This window comes from Diadema setosum, chromosome 19 (genome assembly GCF_964275005.1).
Source record: "Diadema setosum chromosome 19, eeDiaSeto1, whole genome shotgun sequence".
NCBI lineage: Eukaryota > Metazoa > Echinodermata > Echinoidea > Diadematoida > Diadematidae > Diadema > Diadema setosum.
In genome coordinates this window covers 6,198,577-6,223,496 of record NC_092703.1, presented here as the reverse complement: position 1 = coordinate 6,223,496, position 24,920 = coordinate 6,198,577, and the positions used below count along the sequence as shown (strand labels likewise).

The following is a 24,920-nucleotide window of genomic DNA, read 5'->3' as shown; positions in this document are numbered from 1 at the left end:
TAAGTGTAACGAACAAGTTCCAGTGGTTTTCATGAGGTTACTTTTCCAGCTATGCTAGCCTAGCTGGAGTTGGGCCTTTAAGAGCGTCTGGCGGCTACCCCCCACCACTTAAAACATCTGGCAATGGTCATTCATTTATCCTGTAAGTGTAACGAACAAGTTCCAGTTGTTTTCATGGGGTTACTTTTCCAGCTAGGCTAGCCTAATTTTGGGGGGTCCTTTTTGTGGCCCTCCTGGCCACACCCACCACCTATGACCAGCCAGACGTGCATTTCCATACTCAGGGGCATATGTACTAAATTGCTATACACATAAAAATTGGTAACCTTTTCAGCTAGGCTGACCCCCGCTGGCTCCCGGACTAATATTCTGAAAGAGCGGACTTTAAGCTTTAAAATGATGTATAACTCAAATCAAATGGACTCTCCTAACCTATCTAAATATTGGAAAGAAAGCACAAACTCACGAAAAGTGTGAACTGAGAAAAGAGGCCCTGAAGTACAGTGTCTATTCAAGCGCTTAATCTTTACCAAACCGTGCTGGCTGTGCGATGAATGGGACAAAAAAACAGGAAGTAAACCACTAGAGTAACAACAATGAAGGGATTATCAGATTAAACTGAAATTAAACATGCCTCACTAACACATTCTGTCCATAATTAATGCCAACCTTCAAAGCAGTAGCACTATCCTTTTAAAAGTTATTAGAGTTGAAAGTGAAGAGTGTGGACAAGGTTTTTTTCAGAAATGAAAAAGGGATTCTAAAGACACACCTCATCACACTATTCTACCAAAAATGTTCGAGATAAACTGCTAAAAAACACACTTTCCTGCCCATTTTATGATACCAAATTTTAGCATAATGTAAAAGAAGACCCGCTCTTTCAGAAAATATGAAAAAGTCAAGTTCGGCTAGGTTGACCCATTTCACATATTTTCAGTCCTCACGCAAAATCAGTGTGTGCGACTTTATGTTCGTTTTGAGGTGCACGGTCACATACATATATATATATATATATATATATATTTATACATACATACAGCAAAATATATACAGGTACTACATATCTCACTCTTTCTCTCTCTCTCTTTCATCTGCTAACTCAACCTAGCTCTCGGTAACAGACAAATAACAGCTGCAATAAGATCTTGCATGATATTGATTTCACATCAATAATACATTCCGTATTAAAAAGCTGTGTGCTGACATTTGCAACTCGAAATTGAAGCTTCTACAAATACAAATAAATGCTACGACAGCCTCAGCACATGACGGAATCAAGGAAACTATAACATTATGCATGGAATTCTTTTTCACACATCACAAATTTAATCCTGTTTAATCTTTCTGGAAAACAATGTTATTTTACTTGATTACATGTATTCTTTTTCCACTCCAGTTGAACGCATCGACTTATTCCTTGGAAGGACATGTTTTGTAAGAGTCATATTGAGAATGTAACACTAGAATGCATACCACGTGAGAGTACAGAAAACAGAACCATTGAAATAGTGATAAGTAGGGCCATATACTATATAATGGAAGCTGTGCCTTCGATAATATTCTAAATAATCCTTCACTCTTTCTTCTTTAAAGGGCACGCAAACCCAAAGAACAATGTGGATTGAGTGAAAGCAGCAACATTAGTAGAACACATCAGTGAAAGTTTGAGGAAAATCGGACAGTTGATGCAAAAGTTATGATTTTTTAAAGTTTTGGTGTTGGAACCGCTGGATGAGGAGACTACTAGAGGTTATGACATATGAGTGGACAACAATATAAAGAAAATTCCACAAAAATTCATTTTTCATGAAAATTACCAATTTCATCAACTTGATACTGACATATGTTAAGGGTAGCAATTATTCCCCCTGCTTTCCAAAGTGTATTAAGAGTTTGCGTGAGGAATGCCCTGCTAAGATTTTTTCTTCTTTTAAAGGTACCCCAACCTGCACGGATAACTATATACAAGCTGTACACCATCTCTTATGTCGAAAGCATCCTGTCCATGATAGCCATGGCATGGCTACTGCTGAGTCAAGGCCATTGCAGAGTACAACACATCAGAAGTGTGAGATTTTACTGAGAACAGTGGCAGGTAATTTCTTGCTGGGGTCATCATGAAGAAGATACAGTATCCATAATTATACAGTTACTATGTCAAAGTCCGATCAATCGGATCATGTGGATAAATTTTCCTAGAGAACGAGACGTAAACACAACATATCAATGAATCATATCAAGGATTTTTACAAGAAAGACATTTTATACTCTTAACACTGAGATTAGATAATGACACAGAAGTTTTAAAACTTTCAAAAGTAGGGGACTGATCTTCGGTCTAATGATCAGGAAACAATTCCTGCAGGAAGTGCAAGAGAAATGGTGTAATCACTTGGCCTTAACCTCCTATTGTGTGAGATCAGATATCATTTTTATTATCATTACTTATGATCCACTGCATTTGTGTCCTCTGTCATATTATTTGTTTTTTATATCGTCCATAATTTGTAGTTGTTTTGCCATACCAAATTTTCTGAAATTTATTTCGGCTCCATATTTGCAGTGTCAGAACATCTTTTATGTTCATTATCAAGTATTCTTTCTGTCTTGGAGATGATGAACACCTTGTTCTATACACAACAGGGTAAACTGGGAGTTCTTCATGACTGGGGGCCTATGGATACTGTGAATGGTCAGGTCTAGAAGCATGGCAAAGGCACAAACATGGGGTTGATAGTAGCAAGAAACGTCAGAGAAGAAGATCATGACAGATGAATGTAAATAAGAGCCACAGCAGTCAACAGGCACAGGAAGAAATTTCAGGAAGAGTCTAGACCAGTGGCAGATCCAGAGGGGGATTTGTTAAAACAAAAGAAAACTAGAAATGTCGCTACAGCGACTGGTTATACCCCCGCCAAACAACATTTCATAAGCTTTGGTCAAAACAACATTTAATAAGCTCTGGTCAAAAAACTGAGGAAGTAGTAGTTAAATCCGCAAGATCTTTCCTTGATCTTCTGCCATTAATATGCCGTTACCATGGCAACGTACTTTCGGGTACTGTCGAAAAATGCGTCTTGCACATCTACAACCAAAGGCACACATCTGTAACAAGTTTCATGGAAATTGGGCAAAAACTGAGGAAGTAGTTTGCAACACAAAATTTTCCATCATTTTGGCTCATAATATGTGAGCTGTTACCATGGCAACATACTTTTTGTCACTGTCAAGAAATGTGTCATGCTGACCTATATCCTAAGACAAACATTCAATATGAATTCCACGAGAATTGGAAGAACACTGATGAAGCAGTTTTGCCATGAAGCATTTTGCCCTATATTTTACCAATAACATGCCGTTACCATGGCAACGCACTTTTTGCCACTGCGGAAATATGTGTCTTGCACATTAACATATTCAGATGAACATCTTGTACCTAATTTCATAAAAATTGATCAAAAACTGTGGGAGGAGTTCGCGATGCAAGATTTGTACCCATTTTTGCCCATAATATGCTGTTACCATGGCAACGTACTTTTGGGTACTGTCAAAAAATATGTCTTGCACATCTACAACCCAAGGCACACATCTGTGCCAAGTTTTATGGGAATCGGTTGAAAACTGAGGAAGTAGTTCGCGACGCAAGATTTGCAACGGACCGACCGCCCGAGCATCCCCCTATAATTTTGTAAAGGCGCCTTCCCTTTACAGAATTCCAGAATTCCTGGATCCGCCCCTGTAGACCACTCTAGATCTCAACTGTACTACAGTTTTTGAGGCTTGATGTTATTCAATGTGTCTTGTAGCCTTTGGACAAGGCATGGAGTCTGACAAACGAGACTAACTCGCCACAATGAGCATTGCCAAAAATGGGTAAACAAGTGTGCCCACTCAATGCCACGCAGTTAATAGTAAACTTTAAATGTCACGCAAGTTGGCATAAAGGATAGTAGGAAGAACATAAAATTGATCTTTGCATATGTGAAGCCAAACATCTCTCTTTCCTGTTGATTTTTAGGACAGTTCTTGGTGGAAATCGTGTTCGGTTGGCGAACAGCATGGAGCAGCTAGCTGCTGTATGTTTAGGTTTAGTTGTGTGACAGCTTGCACAGTACAGTGGACAGGACACAAGCATCTCAGTCCTCAGAAATCGAAACAGTCACAATTCAGGACAGAGCAAGATAGGCATGGTTAGTTAACTCTCTGTCCTGCATGCCCTATATTGTCCTGAATTTAAGGCTCCCTCGTCTCACTTCCAAGCTGCAGTAGTCCCACAGCCTTGACAAAAGGCTACGTGTCCTGCAGCTACTGCTACCATAGGGTGTGTTGTGAGGCGCCCTTGGTGGCCTTGGCAGTCTTCAGCCTCTTCCACGCCTTGACCGCCTCTGCCTTTCTCCCTAGTCTCTCAAGCAGTAGAGCGTGGGTCTTCAGAGCTGCTATACTATCATCTGTGGAGATTGAAGGTAGCAAACATGATTAAAATCGCATCTACAGCTGATTCAGGCAAAACAGATATTCACATGCTACACTTTCATTGACAGCCCTCACATCTCCTGCATAAATGTTGCTCTGAGATTGTTTTTTTTTTTTGAACAAGTAATTAGAAACTGAACTTCCATTATATACATATAAATAATACATACATGTCTGTGTTTGTGCAAGTCCAACCAGCCCACATTGAGAACCAACATTCATTAGTGTGAATGAGTTACCCTGCAGATCTTATTACTTCAATCTAAAAAAAAAAAGTCTGCATTGAAAAAAATGTGCCAAATAAATGAATGTATAGGTAAATATATAAATGAATGAATAGAATGAATGACAATGTCATACAATAAATCATAGCAATGCATACTAAGGAAATGACATGATAATCTTTACTATAAAAATCAGTTCAGAATGCCTGAATAATGATTAGATTTACTTTTCTAAACAGAGAGTGAATTTGACTAAATTAAAATTGGAACTGATACAGATCATCAGAACTACGTATTAATGATAACAACAGGAAGGACAAAATACGGTAAGTGGTGCTATGTCATGACTTTAACACACAAGTGCAATCACACATCAATGGATGACTTATGAGATGACTTATGACAATGGAGTACTGTTATGTTTGGCTTATTTACCTGGCAAGAAGTATAGGCTATGAAGAACATCACTCATGGCCTTCTGAAGTTCATTCTGACCAATCAGGAGCTCTGATCTAAGATGGTATGCATGTGACTTCAGTACGGCTTTGCTGGTTGGTAGGCTCGCCATGCAGGCTCCTCCTTCTGATGGATCTTGGTGAGTACCATCTGCAATCGAATCAATCACGACTTTTGCTCTTACAAGTTGCTTCATCAAAGAGGGAAGAGTGCAACGATGTACTATTAGATTATGAAGTAAAGTAATTGGAGTGATACATAATTGTGAAGGAGCAATTTTAGCCTATTTTTTGTAAAAATGATTCAAAGTGTCTACTGAATTCAGCTGAGTAATTTTTATGATGGGCAGACTATTCATATTTGAATAAATCTGTATGTTTATTTTGATGAGATTCTAGGAATCATTTTGCATTTGGGGTCTCGTTAATCAGTGTGCACAAGTAATAAAGGTCTGGTGCCAGAGTTGGATGCATGGTGTAAACTTGGTACGATACAAATGAATGATGCAGAACAGCTGAGTGAGGCCAGTCAACATTACGCTCCAAGCAATGGTGCTGATTCAAGAGATAACTTTGACATTCACTTGAAAAATTGTCCACAAATTGCCAGTTTTCTGACAGCATGTTGCATAAAACAAACAACTCTGAACATTGTATATAGCATAATTCTGACTTCAAAATATTTTTAGTTCATACCAACACTTATTGCAGATTAATTAGAGTGAACGCCATTGTGTTTTCTTCTAGTATGCTCCATAGTATCAGATGTGTTTGGGTGACCATTGACTCCCTTTCAGGGTTCTAGAGCTGCGATGCTTGCACATCATCTTTTTTAGCACAAGTCAGAATTCGTGAGTGAAAAATTTTTTGGATAACTAAACCACTGAGAATTTAGGACACTGAGAGCATAGCTGGTGATAATATCACATTTGATTTGATCTTGATTTGATTTGTTTAAAACTGAAAACCAAGCACATTTACATGCTTAGAAACATAACTTGAAAAGAAATCACAATACATAATAGTAAGCTTAAATAATATGATACACTCCTAGAAACATAACTATAATTACGTACTGTATTTTTTTTTACAGTTACTTTCTACACATGTATATATTCATATTTTTGAAAAAGAAATCAAATATTGCATACCCAAAAACAATGACTTAACTAGATATATCGCTACGGCTACTGATATGCCTCCGCCATAATGCATGGTTCTCCTAATAGGTCTATAGTACAATGTCTTGACAATGTGTGATGACAGTTTCACACAATTGGCAAAATATTAAAATGACAGGTTTGACACAAATGTGCTGAATGTTCACTTTCCTAGAACTAGGTTCAATTGGATGAATGATTAAAATGTCAGAGTGCAGGTATTTGGGGAACTGATGATTTTTACTTGACTTTTGACCCTTTTATAAGTTTATGCATTTAGTAATTTTCAAGGTATTGAGAAAAAGTATAATTTCAGTATCAAATGGGAAAACAGCATTATCTAAACCTGGTCTTTGACCTTTGACCTCACAGTTCCACAGAGAATCACTGTTTGGTAGAACATGCATAAATATGTAAGTTTCACGATGATACCTTGAGTTACTTTCGAGATATGGAGGAAAAAGTGCAATTTAGCACTTTCACTTTACCTTTGACCCTTTGACCTTTGACCTTTTGGCAAGAAACTTCCCCAAAAATATATATTGGGTAATACAAGCCATACATCAAGTTTTAAAAAAAAAAAAAAACCTTCCGGCATATTGCATTTTAAGGAAAGTAGTGATATTTTGAGGAGTTGACCTTGAACTTTGACCCCCTGACCTTTGACCCATGACCCCAACTTCCCTGAATAATCACTGCCCATCGGTACAAGCATATATACTAAGTTCCATGAAGATACCTTAAACCATTTGCGAGATATGGAGAAAAACATGAAATTTCAATTTTTTTTTTTCACAAAATAACCTGTGACCTTTGACCTTTGACCCCGTGACCCTAAAATCCACACAAAGTATTATCCCCCAAGGATATACCCTCATACCAAGTTTGATGTAAAACCACCACACGGTTCTTGAGATATCGACAAAAACAAAACGGGACGGACGGACGTACGGACGTACGGACGTACGGACGTACGGACGGACGGACGGACGGACGGACGGACGGACGGACGGACGACCCGAAAACATAATGCCTCCGGCCACTTCGTTGCGGAGGCATAAAAAAAAATTGATATATTTCTGCTTGCCTGAGTCAATTTTTCTCCTCTTTGCCTGTTGTTCCCAACCAATGTATTCTTTGGTTATCTCTGGTTCTTGTTGTTGAACTTTGTAAGGAAGGTCGGCATGGTAACCGTGCAACACCTCCAGGGAATAACTGACAATGTCTAAGGCATCCTGCACTTCCCCTTGCTGCTGGAGACATTTAGCTTGGAGGAGGGAAGCATGGGCGGTGGTCATCATCTCCCTCATTTTATCTGATGATGCCGAGACTTGGCTTCCAGAGCAACTTGTGTCACCTGTCACTGGGAGTTGCGTGCTGCTTGAGGATGTGCTACTTGCCTCCCTGTGGCGTTTGCGAGATTGGAGATTGTGAATTTGATCTCTACCTGAGACATCCTCTGCACTTCCAGTACTGTTTCTTTTCACCAGCACGACACCACTTTTGCTGGTTCTGCCACACCCACCAATGGTATGGTTAGTGGAGTTAGCAGTCTGGCTGGTGGAGGGTACTTCAGTGCTGGTCACGTCTCTGCTTTTCCCACCATCTCTCTCGAGTCTGAGCCGATCCCCCATCCCACCATCGTTTCCACCTTTCCTCCTTGAAGCAAATTCTTGACTCTTTTTGAGGAAGAGGGAATTCCCATCCAGCTGACTTTGCTCCTGGCTATCCTGCAGAGAGTCCTGACTAGAAGGTTCCTCAACCTTTGCAGGGAGCTTGGATTTACACAGTAGCTGGTCGCAGACTGCCAGAGCTTCGTCCAGTCGGGCTGCCCTGATGAGTGCAGTGGCGGCTTCGAGGTAGACTGTTTGCAGAGGCGGGAGCAACATCTGGTTGCTATGGCAATGATTAACCTGATAGATTAAAAAAAGAATGAGATGTTACAGGAGAATTTACTCCAAACCAAATTTGCTGAAATAACAGTCACAGACAAGCAAGCAGTTGACAACTACTATGTGCTGATGAGCGTCATGGTAATAGACAGCTACAGGTAAGAACCACAACATACTGTAAGCGATATAGCTATCATCATTATTTTTATAGCATCAACAAGCAAAGAATACAAATCAAACAATGAACCAGACGACTATGACACTTACCTCAAGTCTGGACATATCCCCCATATCAGCTAATAAGTCCAGGAATCGCTCTGCTGCCTGTTCATTTCTGGAAAAATGGTATAAGCAACAGAACAATAACTTAGAACTCTAATATTGCACATTCTTCCATCATTAGATGTTGTATGCTTGGCTTTCAAAGTCATCAAATGCCTTCTGAAAAGCAGTATAGTGTTACAGAACATGCAAACATTAGAGATGAAAGTCTGCTCAAAAGCTCAAAGAGATAAGCATGGAGATTATACACAATGCTGTTTTTGACCCCCCTAAAGCTTGACATAAGTTAACCTTCCCTGGCTTAATCATAGTGTGCTCTCCCTACTAACAGGGGTTATAATGAAATTTTGTTACCATGAAGTAAATATTCATTGCCAAAATTATGATCTATATAATGTACATGCTTTACCTGTTCAGCTGTAACGAAATGTCAACGATAGAAAAATGCGGGTCCCCAAGACTTTGTTACGATGGGAGTCACCTGTGTATCAAAATCTTATGCACACGAAGGTTGTTCCTGACCACTAAAACCATGCCAGAGACTTGCATGAATGGCAACACATAATGTGTGTACACTTGATTCTTAATTACCTTCGCTAAGGAAGGAGGTTATGTTTTCTCCAACTGTCGTTGGTTTGTTTGTCTGTTTGCAAAATAACTCAAAAAGTTGGGAACGGATGTGAATGAAACTTGCAGAAAAAGTAAATAATGACACAAGGGACAGGTGATCAAAGTTTGGTTCTGATTCAGGTATTTTTATGGACTTTTGATATTTTGGCTATGGGGTCAATGAACTTGGGAGTTCAAGCTGCATGCACTGGAGGTTTACATACAAGAACTACAGTGCATGCTCTGCGCGGGGACTTGCTGCGCAGCTGGAAGCTTACAATGTAAATAAAGGGCTTCTATATTGGGAAATGGGGCGATTTTAAGCATACGTGTATTGTATGTCTGGAAATGAGCTGCTGGCTTGGAAGAGGTCTGTGCTCTCCGAGTGCTTTTCTAGTTTTGAACTGTACTAAGAGGAGTGAGATAAAATGTAATTGGGTGTACTACTCAGTTGTATTTTGTTTGTATCTTCTTTTTTTTTTTGGGGGGGGGGGGGGTATGAATTTTTTATTTGAATTAAAACCTACTGGCAACACTTTGGAGTGACTTGGTGTGATTTGTGTATTACTTCCCTTAAAAATACACACACACACAAAAATGATGAGCAAAATTCTCACTTGTGCAGGTCCAGACACCGCTTGGCCATGACGTATAATGCAGTCATGGGGCTGACTTCCTGTATGACAAGTCCTGACCCTGTTTCTTCTGGCGCAGGTAGTCCTGGAGCCAGGATGACGGATGGACCGAGTCCTGAGACTGCTTCACATTCCTGAGGTCCTGGATCCATCTCCTCACCACAGAGTGCCTGCAACAACCAGTGATATTGAAAGAGAACGACAATGTACATGACAATTGATGTTCTGAAGCAATCTGAACCACATTTCATGAGCATTGTTACTGACTGATTTACATGGATAGGCCTATAAGCATTTCAAATTGACATTAAAAATACCTGTATTACCACAAATCAAAATATCAGTTTCCTATGTAATAGAAGTGATGAAAAGACACACAAAAACGCACACTCTTTTCTCCCTTTTTTTTTTGGTGAAAAATGATGTCAAAAGTCTATAAGACTTTGTTATCAAAATGGTACAGCTTGCATATCTTGGGAAGTTAGGAACCTTCTCTTGTAGGGACAGAGATTACTTCACACTGTCCCTGAACAAAAGAAGAAGAAAACCAGCACAAAACAACAACAAACAAGCAAACAAACAAACAAACAAATAAATAAGTAAATACTGAAGACAACACAAAATGTTTTTGACACTGCTCATGGTTTACAAAGAGTATTGATATACTGTAAGAGCTGAAATTTTCGCGGTGGTTTTATTTTCGCGAATTTCGCGAATCGCCTTTGAACCGTGAAAATTATAACACGCGCAAATGATAATGCGCGAATAACTAAGTTCAGTTAGACCCTGACGACCGCGAAATTAACAACACGTGAAAATGTCCTCCAAGTAGCAATTCGCGAAAATATCTGTACCCGAAAATTTCAGCTCGTACAGTACTCTGCAGTGTTCTCTACTGAATACACCTGGGACTTACTTGGACTAGAAGGTCCAGGGTTTCCAGTTCCGTCGCCCCCTCACCAAGCTCCCTGTACACTGTGGCTACGTTGAAGAGAGCCGGTGTGTGAGGGCCAGAGGCCTGGGCTGCCAGAGAACACCTGAACTGTTGCAACGCTGCATAGGGTTTACCCTGCAAAGAGAAAAGAATTGTTAAATTTTATAGCAATCCCTGTCGAAAACAATTATAGGACTTGAAGAATGCCCACAAAATGGATACACTCAAGAAAATATTTTTATTCAAAATTTGGCAATTACAATGATTAAATGCATAATTTACCATTTGCAGATGACACAAAAACCCAGCACTATGGCTTTGAAATAGTTCTAACATGTGAGTTAGGGATAGAAACAACCACTGTAAAAATTTGCATCAGTAAAATCGATGTTAAGTATTGTTAAATATACAAAATGTGAACAATAGTTATAATAAAGATGTTTCGAGACTAAACCGTCTAGGCCTACAGTCACAGTTTTATCAAGAAAAATACTGAGATCTCCTTATATTTTAGGCTTTATCGCAAAAATTTATATGGTAGGATGTTTTGTGGTAAACAACAGTCCTCCTGACATGCATCAAATGTGACATTTGGAACATTTTTTTTTAAATCACTGCTCCCAAAGGTAAACTGGACCTTTAATCTTCATACATAAAGCAGAGCTTGGAAAATTAGCTAATATTGGATTTCAATTATGTCATTGAAATAAAGTTGTTGCAGAGATGACTTTAACTTAAATAACAACATAAAAAAACCCAATTATGTCCCAACTATTAATATTCATATTGGTGATTTCACTACTTCCCTGTCATCCATTTGAAAACACAAATTTCGCTGATCTGAAATGCTGAAGTCTGTCATTTAAATAAAATGAGAGATTTCCATAGAGATTGCTACATCAGAGTTTTTAAAAAAAGTAATCTGCTACTAATATTGGATGTCAGACAAATATTATGATTGCAAATTTGTCACACTGATACTGATATACATTACTGAATACACGATACATTTGGCTAGCATCTTTTGCAAATCAGTAGATGTAAAACGATTTTGCCTGTGATTAGGCTTGTGACTTGCATTTTTTTTTTCCAAGGAAAGAAATGTGGGAGTAATATCAATTGGCACTCTCAGTGACATAATTGCAAAACTAAATAATTTCAGGTCATTGGATAAAACTATCAACTCACTCACCATGTTTTTCAGACAGCAGCCAATAAGATTATAGATTTCTATGGAGTTTGAGTCCATCGAGGTGAAGTCAAGTTCTTGGCAGGTTGCCATGGCAGCTCCATAGTCACCCTGGTGATATAAAGAGTACGCTGCCAAAGAGTATACAAAATAATGATCATGTCAACCTGGAAAATCATTACCAGTACACTAATCTTTCCTAAGTTTACACGCATTTCTGTGAGGTTTACAGTGCAGTTAGTAACAAAAGTTGATTCACACTCATTATGTGATCATTCAAATTTGAAAATCATTCATAAATCATAAAAAATGGAAAGAAAAACCGAGAATATAAAGTCCATTTGATACTATATTAAATAATGCCTCTGGCGACACTTTGTGGCAGAGGCATAAAAAACAACATGTGAAGTGAAAACTCTCCTGGTGGATAAAACTTTCTGAAAGAACAAAACAATCATGGATGGTGGCCATACTTACCTCGGATATACCCAACATGTACACCAAGTTTTTCTGGAACAGAGGAGGATTCTCCTTTCATGACGTCCAGACAGGTGGACCACTGCCTTGCCTGACATAGCGCACTCAACCGCAGATAATGGGCAATGCTTCTGACTGACCTCAAAAGCTCTGCAGTTCATAAGATAAAACATTCAACCAACATGAGACTGATCGATTCTAAATGCTTTGGGGAATTTTATGGTGACGCTATGTCCAAAACCTTTTTTATTCTTGCTAAGCTGAAAATGCACTGCAATAGTAAAAGTAAGAAGTGCATAATTTGTGAAAAACAGTGCTTTATTGTATTTGTCCTACATCTATCATCATCATAACATAAACGTAAAATATTTATTCATTGACAAACAAAATAACATTCTTTAGAAGTAAAACTTTCCTAGGCTTGAGATTCCATGATGCTCTCTAACAAATATTGTAGCATTGCATCCTTTTTTGACTGACAATCATCAGTCACTGACTTTGTTACTCGAAAATTTGCTTGATGAATATGAAATAAATGGGGGAATTTTGTGGAAATACTTTGAGATCATATCACAATTAATGCTACATATTTTTCTTAAGAATTTCCTTTACAATTTTATTATAAAGAGAAAAAAAGACATGGAAGTGGGTAGGAGAAGACAAATAGACATACAGATAGATAGATAGATAGAAAGATAGAAAGATAGATAGATAGATAGATAGATAGATAGAAAGATAGATAGAAAGATAGATAGATAGATAGATAGAAAGAAAGATAGATAGATAGATAGAAAGATAGATAGATACTGTAAAAGTGGATATTTTTGCACAACTAATTTTTGGCGCTCAGCTGGGTAAGAACAGTTTCGCGTGTTTTTAATTCCCCGGCATCAAGACATCAACCACTGGAACATATTACAAGCAAAAATATTTAGGTGCTCTTATTTTCGGGCTAGTTTCTGCTTGCGTGAAATGCACAAAAATTTCAAGACTGCAAAGATTTCCGATTTTACTGTTACAGATAGATAAATAGATAGATAGATAGATAGAGAGAGAGATGGGGGGATAAATTCATCACCTTGACACTTCTTGTTCTTTGAAGCATCTACTTCTGGCTTGGTGAGCAGTGATACACTTTTATCCTGAAATCAAAGTATATAAATACAAATTATGAATAAATATTACTGGGAAAGACTGGTTAACCAGTATAAGGTTTCATTGTCTAGTGCAGCTACAATTGATTACTTTGCAGTTCAAAAGATCTGATGTAATTTTTATAAGTCACTACATAAAATGCCATCCAATAAAGAACACTTTCAATCTTTCCTAATTAATGACCGACTCCATAGATCTGCTTAACATTTACACTGGCATCAGAATCCTTTGGACAAGACAAAAAAAAAAATGTGCAGTCCTGCATCATGTTTCTCTTCATGGTTACAAAAATCAATTTCGCAGCCTCAAAATTGCTCAAAAGTCAACTGTTTTTTCCTTCTGTGATGATGGAATGTGACAGTTACGATATCAAATGTTGGTTAGAGCAGTGAAAACTTTTGTCCCCTTTCTCCACAGCATGACATGATACAAAGGAAGAGCTATAGAGATCAGATGATTTTACTGTATCAGAGTTAAACAAGACTGTGCATTTCTCTTGTCACCGAAATCATCTGTTTTTGCAACTTTACTAGGCATTTGTGGTGATGGGTCACACTCTAACTCTCTCATACCTGTGAAGCCTTGGAAATCATCTGTTTAATAGAATCCAGGATTCCAAGGGCCTGATGATAGTCATTCTCAGACAGGAGACACGCCACCCACACACATAGTAACAGTGCCAACAGAGGGCAAATGTCACCAAGATCTGAATGAATGACAAACAAAGGAATGAGAGAGAGAGAGAGAGAAGGAGACAGGGGGAAATATTAAGCCCTGCACTACTTTTGTTAAACTTTCATGTTACCGGTACTGTATTATCATGCACATTACATGAGTTTGTTTTCATGTTTTGTTTTGTGCAAAATCATTGTCATATTGGCATTTACATAATGATGTTACATATAATCCATGTTCTTTGAAGAGAGAATATCCTGATTATCACTACATTTTTGTCCCAAGTCTGCTGTTTTTATATTCTTATTAGATATGCTATATTCTATCAAAGTTTGATGAAAAAACAACAACAAAAGCACAAGTAGGTAGAGGTAACCCACATTCATTAAACTCCGCTTTTTGACTTACAAGAACCAGTTTATCTTTGAATTTCAACTTCAAATTTCCCTCTTTAGTTAGCTGAAGACAAGCAAGTTGTAGCAGTCTGTCTAATAGAGCAACGAACCATCCTCAAAGAAATTTTGTTCCCTCTGGGGTTATAACTTGCAGAGTGATGCCTTAAAACCTTGTAACACCTTCTGCCTCTTCCAAAAATCAAATTTCACTAGCCTATTCGTATCATTTCTTACCCAATGTCCAACAAAATTATTCATAACATTTGACTTTTATGCCCTTTCTCATCCTTTGACCCAAAATTAAACAGTCACCTTCCCTGACATACCAGGTCAGCATGCTGTTTGACAACTTTTTCAGCACTTCTTAAATTATTGATGTGACAATGAAACTATAACATTATGATACATGAAAGTCAAAGTGTTATTGATTTCTGATCTTCACAATATGTGGCCCAAATTATTTTCATTCTTTTTTAACAATGCAATATGTATCATTGCACAAATCAGAGCCTTGATTGCAGAAGCACAAAAACTACCAATAGCACATATATATATGGTAGTGATTATAGTATATCAGAGAAAAAAACTCACTCGATGAACGTGAGATTTGTTGAGCAACTACTAATATGCCATCACTCAGTGACGAGTCTTGTCCGTAGCACAGTTGGTGAACTGAAAAGATACAAGCAGAATCACGGCATCTTATAATCAAACAAGCCATTGTCTGGGAATCATACTTTGATTTTCTTACTCCTTTTCAAAATTTGACAAATGACTTAACTTTAGGCAGGGCTGCACATTAAGCTGTTTTTGTCTACTGGTCCGACCTGTCTGTCGGACCAGTAGTACCCAGTTTTCCTATTTTTTACTGGTCCAGTTTGGAAAAAGTCACTGGTGCGACTGAGATTTTTACTGGTCAAGGACCGTTGGACCAGTGCAAGTGTGCAGCATTGCTTTAGGTTAACTTCACTTGCATAAACTCTCCTGGGGTCAGCAGTGAAAGAAAGAAAGAAAAAAAAAAAAAAATTGATGACTTTTATATTGTGTAAGTTGCCAGAGACGAGTGCAGCTGATAAGGTACACAGATAGACTGCAAATGTTCTGGGTGGGAAATTTGACTTTTACCTCTTGTTATAGTCTGCCTTACGATGGAAAAAGTCTTCACAGTTGATGAGTCCATTCCTCGGGGTTTACAGACAGACAAGAACTGCATGGCTTGGCGACAGGAGACCAGTAACTCCTCCCAGAGATGCTTTCTGATTGGAGGGAGACCTGGAGGAGAGAAGGATCAAGATAGTATCACCACTGGCTCTTGGGGGGACGGGGGGGGGGGGGGGGGAGGGCTTGAGCCTCCACAATTTTTTGGCTTAACCCCCCCCCCAAAAAAAAACAACAAAAAACAACAAAAAACAAACAAAACAAAACAAAAAAAAAAAAAACAAAAAAAAAAAAAAACAAACAAACAAACAAACAAACCAAACCAAAACAAAAACAAAACAAAAACAAAAACAAAAACAAAAACAAAAACAAAAACAAAAACAAACAAACAAACACCACCAGCAACAACAACCAAAAACACATAACCTCCCTCCAAAAAACCAATGGCTCTTAGAGAGTTGTGCTTGGATATTCTTCCTGCCAAAGTGGGAAACTGAGGGTCCATGATAATACATTGACCCTTGACCCCATTGACAAGCAGCACCCCACCCCCATTAAGGACATAGTTTCTGCACTTATATAAATTTGCTTATACTGCACTGCCCTACTTTGGCAAAAGGAAGCAAGTGCTATTTTTATGGATATTGACTTTTTGATTTGGCATATTTGGGGCATATTGCTCTATTAAACTGAATAATCCAAACATTACTCAAAAAGTTACAATTTTGGACCATTTCTGAGATATTCAGTTGGCAAAAGGAAGCAAGTGCACAAAATTGCATGAAAAAGATTGGCAAAAGGAAGCAAGTTTACACAACCGCATGATATGATTGTCACTTGCTTCCCTTTGCCAAATCATACACATCATCTAAAACACTTTGACAAAAGGGAGCGAGTAACATTCTCATATGATTGTCACTTGCTTCCTTTTGCCAGATTATTGCTAAAATTCTGAAATACTTTGGTAAAAGGAAGCAAGTTACAGCTGCATGATATGATTGTCACTTGCTTCCTTTAGCTATTTTTTATGTTTGCTACAAATCTATAATACTTTGGCAAATGGAAGCAAGTTACATAATAATGAGTTTCTATGGGAATATCAAAATTCATTGAATTGTCATTAAATGCATCACCATATGACTTGCATGAATACCGACATTATTTCTCATCACAAATTTCCATGTGGAAGGGCCTATACCCAAAAGCATAATTATTTTCTTCATTTGTAGCATTTGTACTCAATGTCACTTGCTTCCTTTTGCCGAAGTAGGACAGTGCAGTGATGATGAGATGTTAAATGCAAGCAGCTGATTGGATGCTTCCTTGCTGCTGCTGCCATGGTAACTGCTTTACATTGCAGCTCTCAAAATCTGCAACCTCCTTCATTAATTAGGTTGTGCACCTAGATATTATTGAGATTCACGGTCATCTGTTCCACAAAAGCAATACTGGATGACATTGTAAAAAATTTGTGATGGGAATCTACACTGTGCCTCTCAAGTCATAATTTCAATGTTTGGGATGATACAAGGTGACTTTTAATTAAAGTGAAAGTTTTCAATTGCATAGATTAATCTGCATTTACAGCTAAAACTACAACAAAATTATCCACAAAAAACCCCCATCAACAATAAAGTAAACAATTGTATAACTTTATTTGAAATGTATTTGAGCACTGTTGATAGCTTTGAAAGTTTGAGAACATCAGGGGGGTGTTTCATCAATTTAGTCAGCGCTGACAATTTCAGCAAAATCCTTGGTTTTGATTGGCTGAGATGCTCTGGTTACCGACTGTTATCATGGTGATTGTCAGAAAATGAAAACTTGTAAGCGCTGACTAAGTTGATGAAACACCCCCCAGGTGTGCAGTATCAGGCAGGCTTTATGGAGAGAACTCTCTATTCTTACCCCACAGCAATTCGAGGTGTGTACAATTCTTGCCCTCTGCAGACTTTTGCTGGAAAATAACAACAAAATGGAGTACAATAATTGTGGAGCTGACAATTGGACTACAAAATAAAATGTGTGTACCTATTGCTTTTCAGAATAATCATCTTCTTCTGTTATCTAAAGTCACTAAAGAAAACACAGCATCTCGATAACTAGAAATGTTGGCTGATTTGAAAATCATTAAAGGTTTTCATGAAATTGGAACAATGTCAATAGCATGCACATAAATAAATATTTGTATAAAGTCTCTTCATGTAAGGATGACTGGTGGATCTGAAAAGTGTACTACATGCTAGTCATTGTCTCTACATGCATGCACTTGAAGATGAGACAATATACACTACTCAAAAAAAGTTAAGGACCACTTTTTAATGTGTGTATACAATTTTCAAACCGGGTGTTGTATTTCTAGAAATACCCGAATATGGCTGTCTTGAATCTCCTCAAACACCCTGTAACAATTTCACACATGGGTGGTTTCAGTTGTTGCATGATGTCTCTCGCATTATTGCATATCCTGAAAAGTGGGCCCATTGTGAAGTGGTACAAATGTGGATTCAAATGCATTTTCTGTCTTTAGTCTCTACAATCAACAAATTGCTGACAACAGCAATGCCAAGATACAGCTGTCCAGCTGTTCATGGATGACAATGCCCGTGCCCACCGAGCTAGGGTGGTGACCGAGTTCCTTGAGGGCCAGGGGATTGAGCGTATGGAGTGGCCAGCGAGGTCCCCGGACTTAAACCCGATAGAGCACGTCTGGGACATGATGGGGAGGAGTCTCGAGCAGCTCGAAGCCCATCCACTTGGACTGCAGCAGCTGGGTGTGGCTCTGGAGGCTGCATGGGATGCACTGGACGTCAGAGACATCAATCGCCTCATCAGCTCCATAAGACAGCGCTGTGAAGCCGTTATTGCTGCAGGAGGTGGTCACACTCGTTACTGAACTGCCTGAAAGACACTCAGACATTCGTTTTTACCACTTCATGTCGGTAGCTGATACCCCTCGGGGCCCACTTTTCAGGATGTGCAGTGATGCGAGAGACATTGTGCAACAACTGAAACCACCCATGCGTGAAATTGATTACAGCGTGTTTAAGGACATTTAGGACAGTTGTACTGAGGTATTTCCAGAAATAAAACACCTTGTATAAAATCTTTATGTACGTTAAAAAGTGGTCCTTAACTTTTTTTGAGTAGTATATTAACCACTCCACTTTACCAAGGACAAGGTGAGAAAAATGAGAAGCAGATGATTGCACCTTCCAATTAATGTTACAGAAAACATTCTATTGTGGCTTTCTGACTAAGAACAATTGAAGATGGCAGCTAGGCAAAAAAAAAAAAAGAAAGATAAATACTAAAATAGAGTTCTAAAGTAAAATGAAACAAAACAAAGCAGGAAATAGAGACAGACAATCTCAAATGCTGTGAACACTGTTAGTGTTAGTAATGTTACGGTATTGCCAAGTACATCAATGGCACCGTGATTGCCGAAAGGTAATTTTACTCGAGCTTGACATAAATTTAGTAATTAACTGGCTAGTCCACATATATATTGATGCCCAGTTTAATTGTTTATTAGGCAAAATTGCTGCATTTATGTTATACGTACCACCAATTGCAATCGCTCATTCCAAAATTCGATCTGTTGACAGCTCTGTTGACAACTCGACAAACAATTGTCATGAAGCCAGTTCATCAATGTGTCTGCAACGTCCATTTTCGGACTAGTCTATCGGTAATCGCCTACATTTGGATATTTGTCATCGAGATCGAGAAACGGTTTACAGACGGCAATACCCGTGTTCAGGGTTAATCTCTAGACGGCAGAGAAGTTTATTCACCATTGTTCACTGCACTGTATGTATGCGAAAGATGCGATACGGCGATCGATGGACCACATGGATTTCGTATAGGCCTAGGTCCTACTGTACTCGATAGCATGCACACAAGTGGCACGACAGGGTATGTCACATGACTATACCACCTGATATTTAGGCTTACAGTAGCATTACATGTGTTCGCTTTCTGGGCAGCGCGCGTGGTTACCGAATCAGTTGAACGCGGCGCGGGGCGCGGCCGGGGGTTGAACGACAGTTTTTATGTATTGTACCTCAACCTGCTGCCTAAGCCCGAGGATCCCGTTCCCTGGCTGGGGGTAGTAACGGTTAGTAGTGTGGACATAAATATCGACACATTTTTTTTCGAAGACGAGCTCGAGCCCGTCTTCGATATGTCTTCCTGATATGTCCTACCCTGGCCCTCTTGCCACATTTGGACTCTGGCTGTGGCTGCGGCTGAGCTGTGACTGTGTCGTGTGGTGATCGTGTGAGTACCTGCTGTAGGCACTCTATTGTCACACTAACTGGGACAGTCACTGGGACACTGCTGAACTGATTGAGCTCACTATTCGGTCACTTTTATACGATAATGCTTACGATGGATGAGCGAGGTAAGATCTCTGATAAAAGTAGAGATAACAAAGAACTGTCACAGTTTTAAATAGACACACCATGATGATAGTAAAAAATTATATATTTTTCGATCACAAACCACTACAAGAAAAAAATTCATTTTACATGCGTATCAGGAAACAATGGAATAGTTTACCTAGAAATTTAATAGATGCACCCAGTGTCTTCAGTTTTGAAATTGGTTTGGATAAATTCTGGGACAACGAACCTATAAAATTTAAGTTTGATGCCACGCCACCTGGTCACGACCCAGCTCATCGTAAGGACTGAAGCGGGATGGTTAAACCGCAGCAGCGACCCCATACGGACAAATACATTGTACGTACAGTATGTTACAGCGCCCCGCGACGGGGTTAAACCTGGATCTGAATACAGAGGCTCAGCCTGCGTTCAGAAGCTTCCATAGGTATCCATAGGTAGGTAGGTATGATAGTTTCTAGACGGCTAGACGGGGAGGCATCGGGCGCGCACACACCCTCGTTTACATTTTATTATTATTATTATTTTTTTTTAACAGAGGAAATAATAAGAAAAAAAATGAGGTTGGGGCTTGTGTGCCCCCTTTAATTTTGTAAAGGCGACCTCTCTGTACGAAATTTGTGGATCCGTCCCTGCCCTGTATTGGCTGTTGTCTACGCTACATTGGAAAAGAAAAGAAAAGGAAATAAACTACCGGTACTAGTACATGTAAATTTATTTTAGATGTATTGACATTGAGTCATAAGTTAAATTGATACCCATCTCACTGATTCTGAGAGAATGTTTATCATCAACTTGTTGACTCAATTTCATGTGCTGTGCTCTGGATAAGAAGACCTTTATAGGAGAGGGTAACATATTTAATTCTAGAAGAGTGCATGCACGAAAGCTGACTAAAAGATCAGTCTGTATCTTGGCAGGGATATGTTCTGTGGAGACTACGCTGCATCTGGTTTCAGCCTTCATGGAATGGTATCCTCTCTGAAGAACAGACAGATTTTTTTTTTTTTTTTTCTCTCAAGATAGCATGAAATTAAAATACTGCGTGGGTGTGATCAGAAGTAAATGTTAAAACCTAAAGACCTACTATAACTTGCAATGTTAAAAAGCATACAGTTGTACATTGTAGATCTTACGTTCAATCAAATGTCATTTGACTACCGTGGTACTGATATTCTCCAAGACATACATGTGTATATTTAGCTATTCAATCTGAGCTTCACGTTTATGAGAATGCTGCATGTTGTATGTGTATACTTGCAGCAAGCACCAGGTAATATGAAATTTTAAAGCCCTAACCCAGTATGGCAAACTAACAAATTTGATTGTTAATATTCTACAATAAAAGAGATGCAAACTGTATGGAAATATCTGTGTATTAAAGGACTCTGTCAACTTTGGACTACATGTACTCTCTTTATTTTGGGAGGGGGGGGGATCATATTGCTCAGCACATCTCACCATAGCTCGACAGTACTTCCATCAGCAAATAGCTCTTGCACTGACTCCGAATGGAGTTTAAATTTCAATTCTTTGTTGCACCACATTCTTGCTTTTGAAATTTACCAATGAGATTTTAATGTTTATATGATACTTTGCGTAGCTCCTTCAAGGAAAACTGACGTGGATGTTTACTGACACTCTCGTGTAATTTCCTTTGACTTTTGAAGAGGAAGAGAAGATGGCTGCTCCACTAACGATGAGCCGGAGGGAGAAGTTCAAGTCCAAGCACACACTCCTCTGCCTCCTCCAGGCTTTGCAAGGTCGGATCACGACGGTGGAACTCCGCAATGAGTGCACTGCCACAGGTTACATTGACACCGTGGATGGATTCATGAATGTGACCATGTCAAGGGTGCTCTTCGTCAACCAGGACGGACAGAAAACTCACATGGAGTCCTTCTTTGTCCAGGGAAGCCTCATAAGATATGTCCAGGTGCCTGATGATGTCGACATGGTGAGGGCAATCAAGCGGCAGATGATGCACTTCAACCCCCACCGTGCACCCGCTGGTGGCGGACGTCAAAAATTCAGACAACCGAAGCGCAAGGAAACTGGCAAATACTAAAGGTTTTATGAATATCAGACTGAACTGTGGAACTGCCTCCATGCTGTATACTTTATTTATTTCTTTGTATGCAAACCTGTGTAAAGCTTGAGGTTTAGTGTACTGCGAGAACTTTTTAAAGGGTTAGTTTCCTCGAAAGATGGATCAGAAAGTTTTGTAAGAACTCAGTGAAGGTTTGAGGAAAACCTGACAATCTGTTCTATGAATTTCTACTATTAGTATTCAAAAAAGCTGTCTTCTGTAGATGAGTATTCTACCACAATTTATGATGTCACAATACATATAGTAGATCAAGACATAAAAAATATGAAAGAACTTTCACAAAACTTATAATTTTTATATGAAAAGTTCACAATGTCTAGACCTGCTACCGAGATGTGCATAACATCAAGGTGTAATTCCTGTGATATATCTCTTTTTCATTTTGCTGCTTCTGTCACATCATATTATTGTAGCGTTTCCATTTAGAAAGTGGGATGCATCAATTTAAAAATGTGAACACTCGTAACTTTCAAACAACTTGTCCGTATTTCCTCAAACTTTTACCAATTACTTGTCTTTCGGAATTCATAGATGCTCTAAAAACTACAATCAAACCTGTCTACATAATGTATATAGCGACCATGCAAGGGAGATGAAGAGTGGTCATTATAGACAGGTGGCTGCTATTGGCAGGTTATGCAACATTTGGTATGAAATGCCTACATGTATAATGTGTATTATACTTGTTAACATCCTTCCTTAAGTAAACATGTACAATGTATGTGTATAATTATATGATGAGGAGTAGGTACTGTATGCGTAAGTCTCATGCAGTACCAAATTTCATACAGTACATGTATCATGTGCACAGCAAGTAAGCTATTCACTGGTGCCTTATACCAAGGTTGAAGGTTGGTGAATGCAGTGGTGTCAATCACTGGAGCCTATGCCATGAATGACTGGCATGGCTGCACAGCAAAAAACCATGCAGAATTTTGGGCTCTGCTCTGTATGGCCACTATTGGCGGGTTAAAGTCTACCGAGGGAGACAAAATTGGTGGCCGTTGGCCTTGTTAGACAGATGGCCCCCATGCATAGGGTCTCTCAACATAGCTTTTCTCTCGGGGATTTCTCAGTGGCGTCACACAACAGTGACCGCTATTAACAGGTAGCTGCTGGGACAGGTTTGACTGTTTGTATGTTTCAGGAAGCATGCCCTTTGAGCAGAGAGACACAAGTGAACGCAGAGGCCACCTGACTGAGTGACAAGCAGGTTGTGTTTTTTTTTTTTGTTTCACAGAAAAGTATACCTGTAAATACATTACTGTACATGTTATTTGTAGTTTTCTTAAGGACATGCAACATTGATGGACTTAAAGACAGCTAAAATGTAATAAATGATCTTGATCCTGAACATCACAGCATTGACGTCGCTGAATTCTACCATGCAAGGCATGTTATGTCACTGGAAAACAGAAATTAAGAATGCTTTGGTCAGTATCAATTCATTATTGTGTTTACAATGTGACAGATGTCACAACAACACCAATATCAATTATGTCGATTCACTGTAGTGTCATCATGTGATCATAACAGGAAGTATCATTGCTTTAAAAATGTTTTGATTATCGTGTCAATGGCCATGTTGTTATGTTAGTTGTATTTTCTTCAGTCATGACAGTGTATTATTCACCATTCTGAAGTTCCATACTTTAACTTCCCGCCATGCAGTTTTTTGACTTTCCTGTAATACAGTACTAGTATTATGACTTGACAGGTTACTGCTAATCAGTATTTCTTGTCATACATACAAATTAGAGGAACCAGGAAATGATTTGTCAGAAGCTATCTCAAGCTCATAACAGATTAAGAATGAAAACATTTCAAGTTTTAATTTGATTCTCATTACATTTATGACTGTGTTCATTGTATACGAGAGACATTGTTAATATTCATAAGGAGAAAAAACAAAATGATTTCTTCATTCAGTGGACATAGCAAAATATTACTGTGCTTGGTCCTTTATTGTGTTTATACTGTATAAAGAGAGCCAGTGACAGCAACGTCACATGTAATGTGTACACTGACTGCTTTTGAGTTTGGCTTCTTCATGAGTGTCCATATGGCTATTACTATGGAGGTACTGTACTAGGCTCGCCTCAGGGAAATTAACCTCTTATTCACTACAGTAATATAGATAATTGGCATCCAACAAAGGGGCAATTACACTTAAATAAAGCATACATAAAAGTATATGTAGAAGTAAATTGCCACTTTGGGAATATCTTTTGATTTTGTTGTCAATTCTCCAGGTACAATGCATGTAAAATTTACCTTCTTTCACCCTGGTAGAATCCTGTGTCACAGGAGAATTAGACTCTTGCCTCCTTTTTAGTTTTGTTTTAGTACATAATGGTTATTCTGTATCTGTGAACTACTAAAAAATCTAAAAATTGCATAATATTAAGCATGAAATATGCACTGAAATGTTTTGACTCATACAAGATTGACTTCACATTTGAATTTAGCCAAGACTACACATACCAGTAAGCACACATCCATAAGTACACCAAACACACATGCAGTCCTCGGAACTTGTGCCACTCCATACTTCACTTATGTACCAAGCTGTATCTACTACATACACAGTCAATGCCACGAAAGTCGGCAGCCAAAATGTCAAATAATCGACCAAGTTGATGGAAAATAAGTCTCAATTGTCATTCATTACCTTGCATGTGTTATTTC

At 38.7% G+C, this 24,920-nt stretch overlaps 2 protein-coding genes across 3 annotated transcripts; one reads left to right on the top strand and one right to left on the bottom strand.

Moving 5' to 3' along the window:
• Window positions 1–1,306: 1,306 nt before the first annotated feature.
• LOC140242946 (uncharacterized) lies at window positions 1,307–19,306 on the bottom strand. Its single transcript, XM_072322689.1, has 14 exons — window positions 19,282–19,306; window positions 17,625–17,673; window positions 15,684–15,830; window positions 15,150–15,230; window positions 14,061–14,194; window positions 13,412–13,475; window positions 12,334–12,483; window positions 11,860–11,987; window positions 10,650–10,802; window positions 9,716–9,903; window positions 8,475–8,541; window positions 7,403–8,228; window positions 5,136–5,306; window positions 1,307–4,451 (listed from the first exon to the last, which is right to left on the bottom strand). Exons 3-14 carry the CDS (start codon window positions 15,769–15,771, stop codon window positions 4,315–4,317), a joined length of 2,187 nt encoding a protein of 728 aa, XP_072178790.1. The 5' UTR covers window positions 15,772–15,830; window positions 17,625–17,673; window positions 19,282–19,306; the 3' UTR covers window positions 1,307–4,314.
• Window positions 19,307–19,851: 545 nt separating this feature from the next.
• On the top strand, window positions 19,852–24,478 carry LOC140242648 (U7 snRNA-associated Sm-like protein LSm10). Of its 2 annotated transcripts, none has more exons than XM_072322405.1 (2): window positions 19,852–19,997; window positions 21,793–24,478. In XM_072322405.1, the coding sequence occupies exon 2, from the start codon at window positions 21,804–21,806 to the stop codon at window positions 22,188–22,190; it is 387 nt and encodes a 128-aa protein (XP_072178506.1). In that variant the 5' UTR covers window positions 19,852–19,997; window positions 21,793–21,803; the 3' UTR covers window positions 22,191–24,478. The 2 variants fall into 2 exon arrangements, with proteins under 2 accessions (XP_072178506.1, XP_072178505.1); XM_072322404.1 differs by lacking the exon at window positions 19,852–19,997 and adding an exon at window positions 20,043–20,121.
• The last annotated feature ends 442 nt before the right edge of the window (window positions 24,479–24,920 follow it).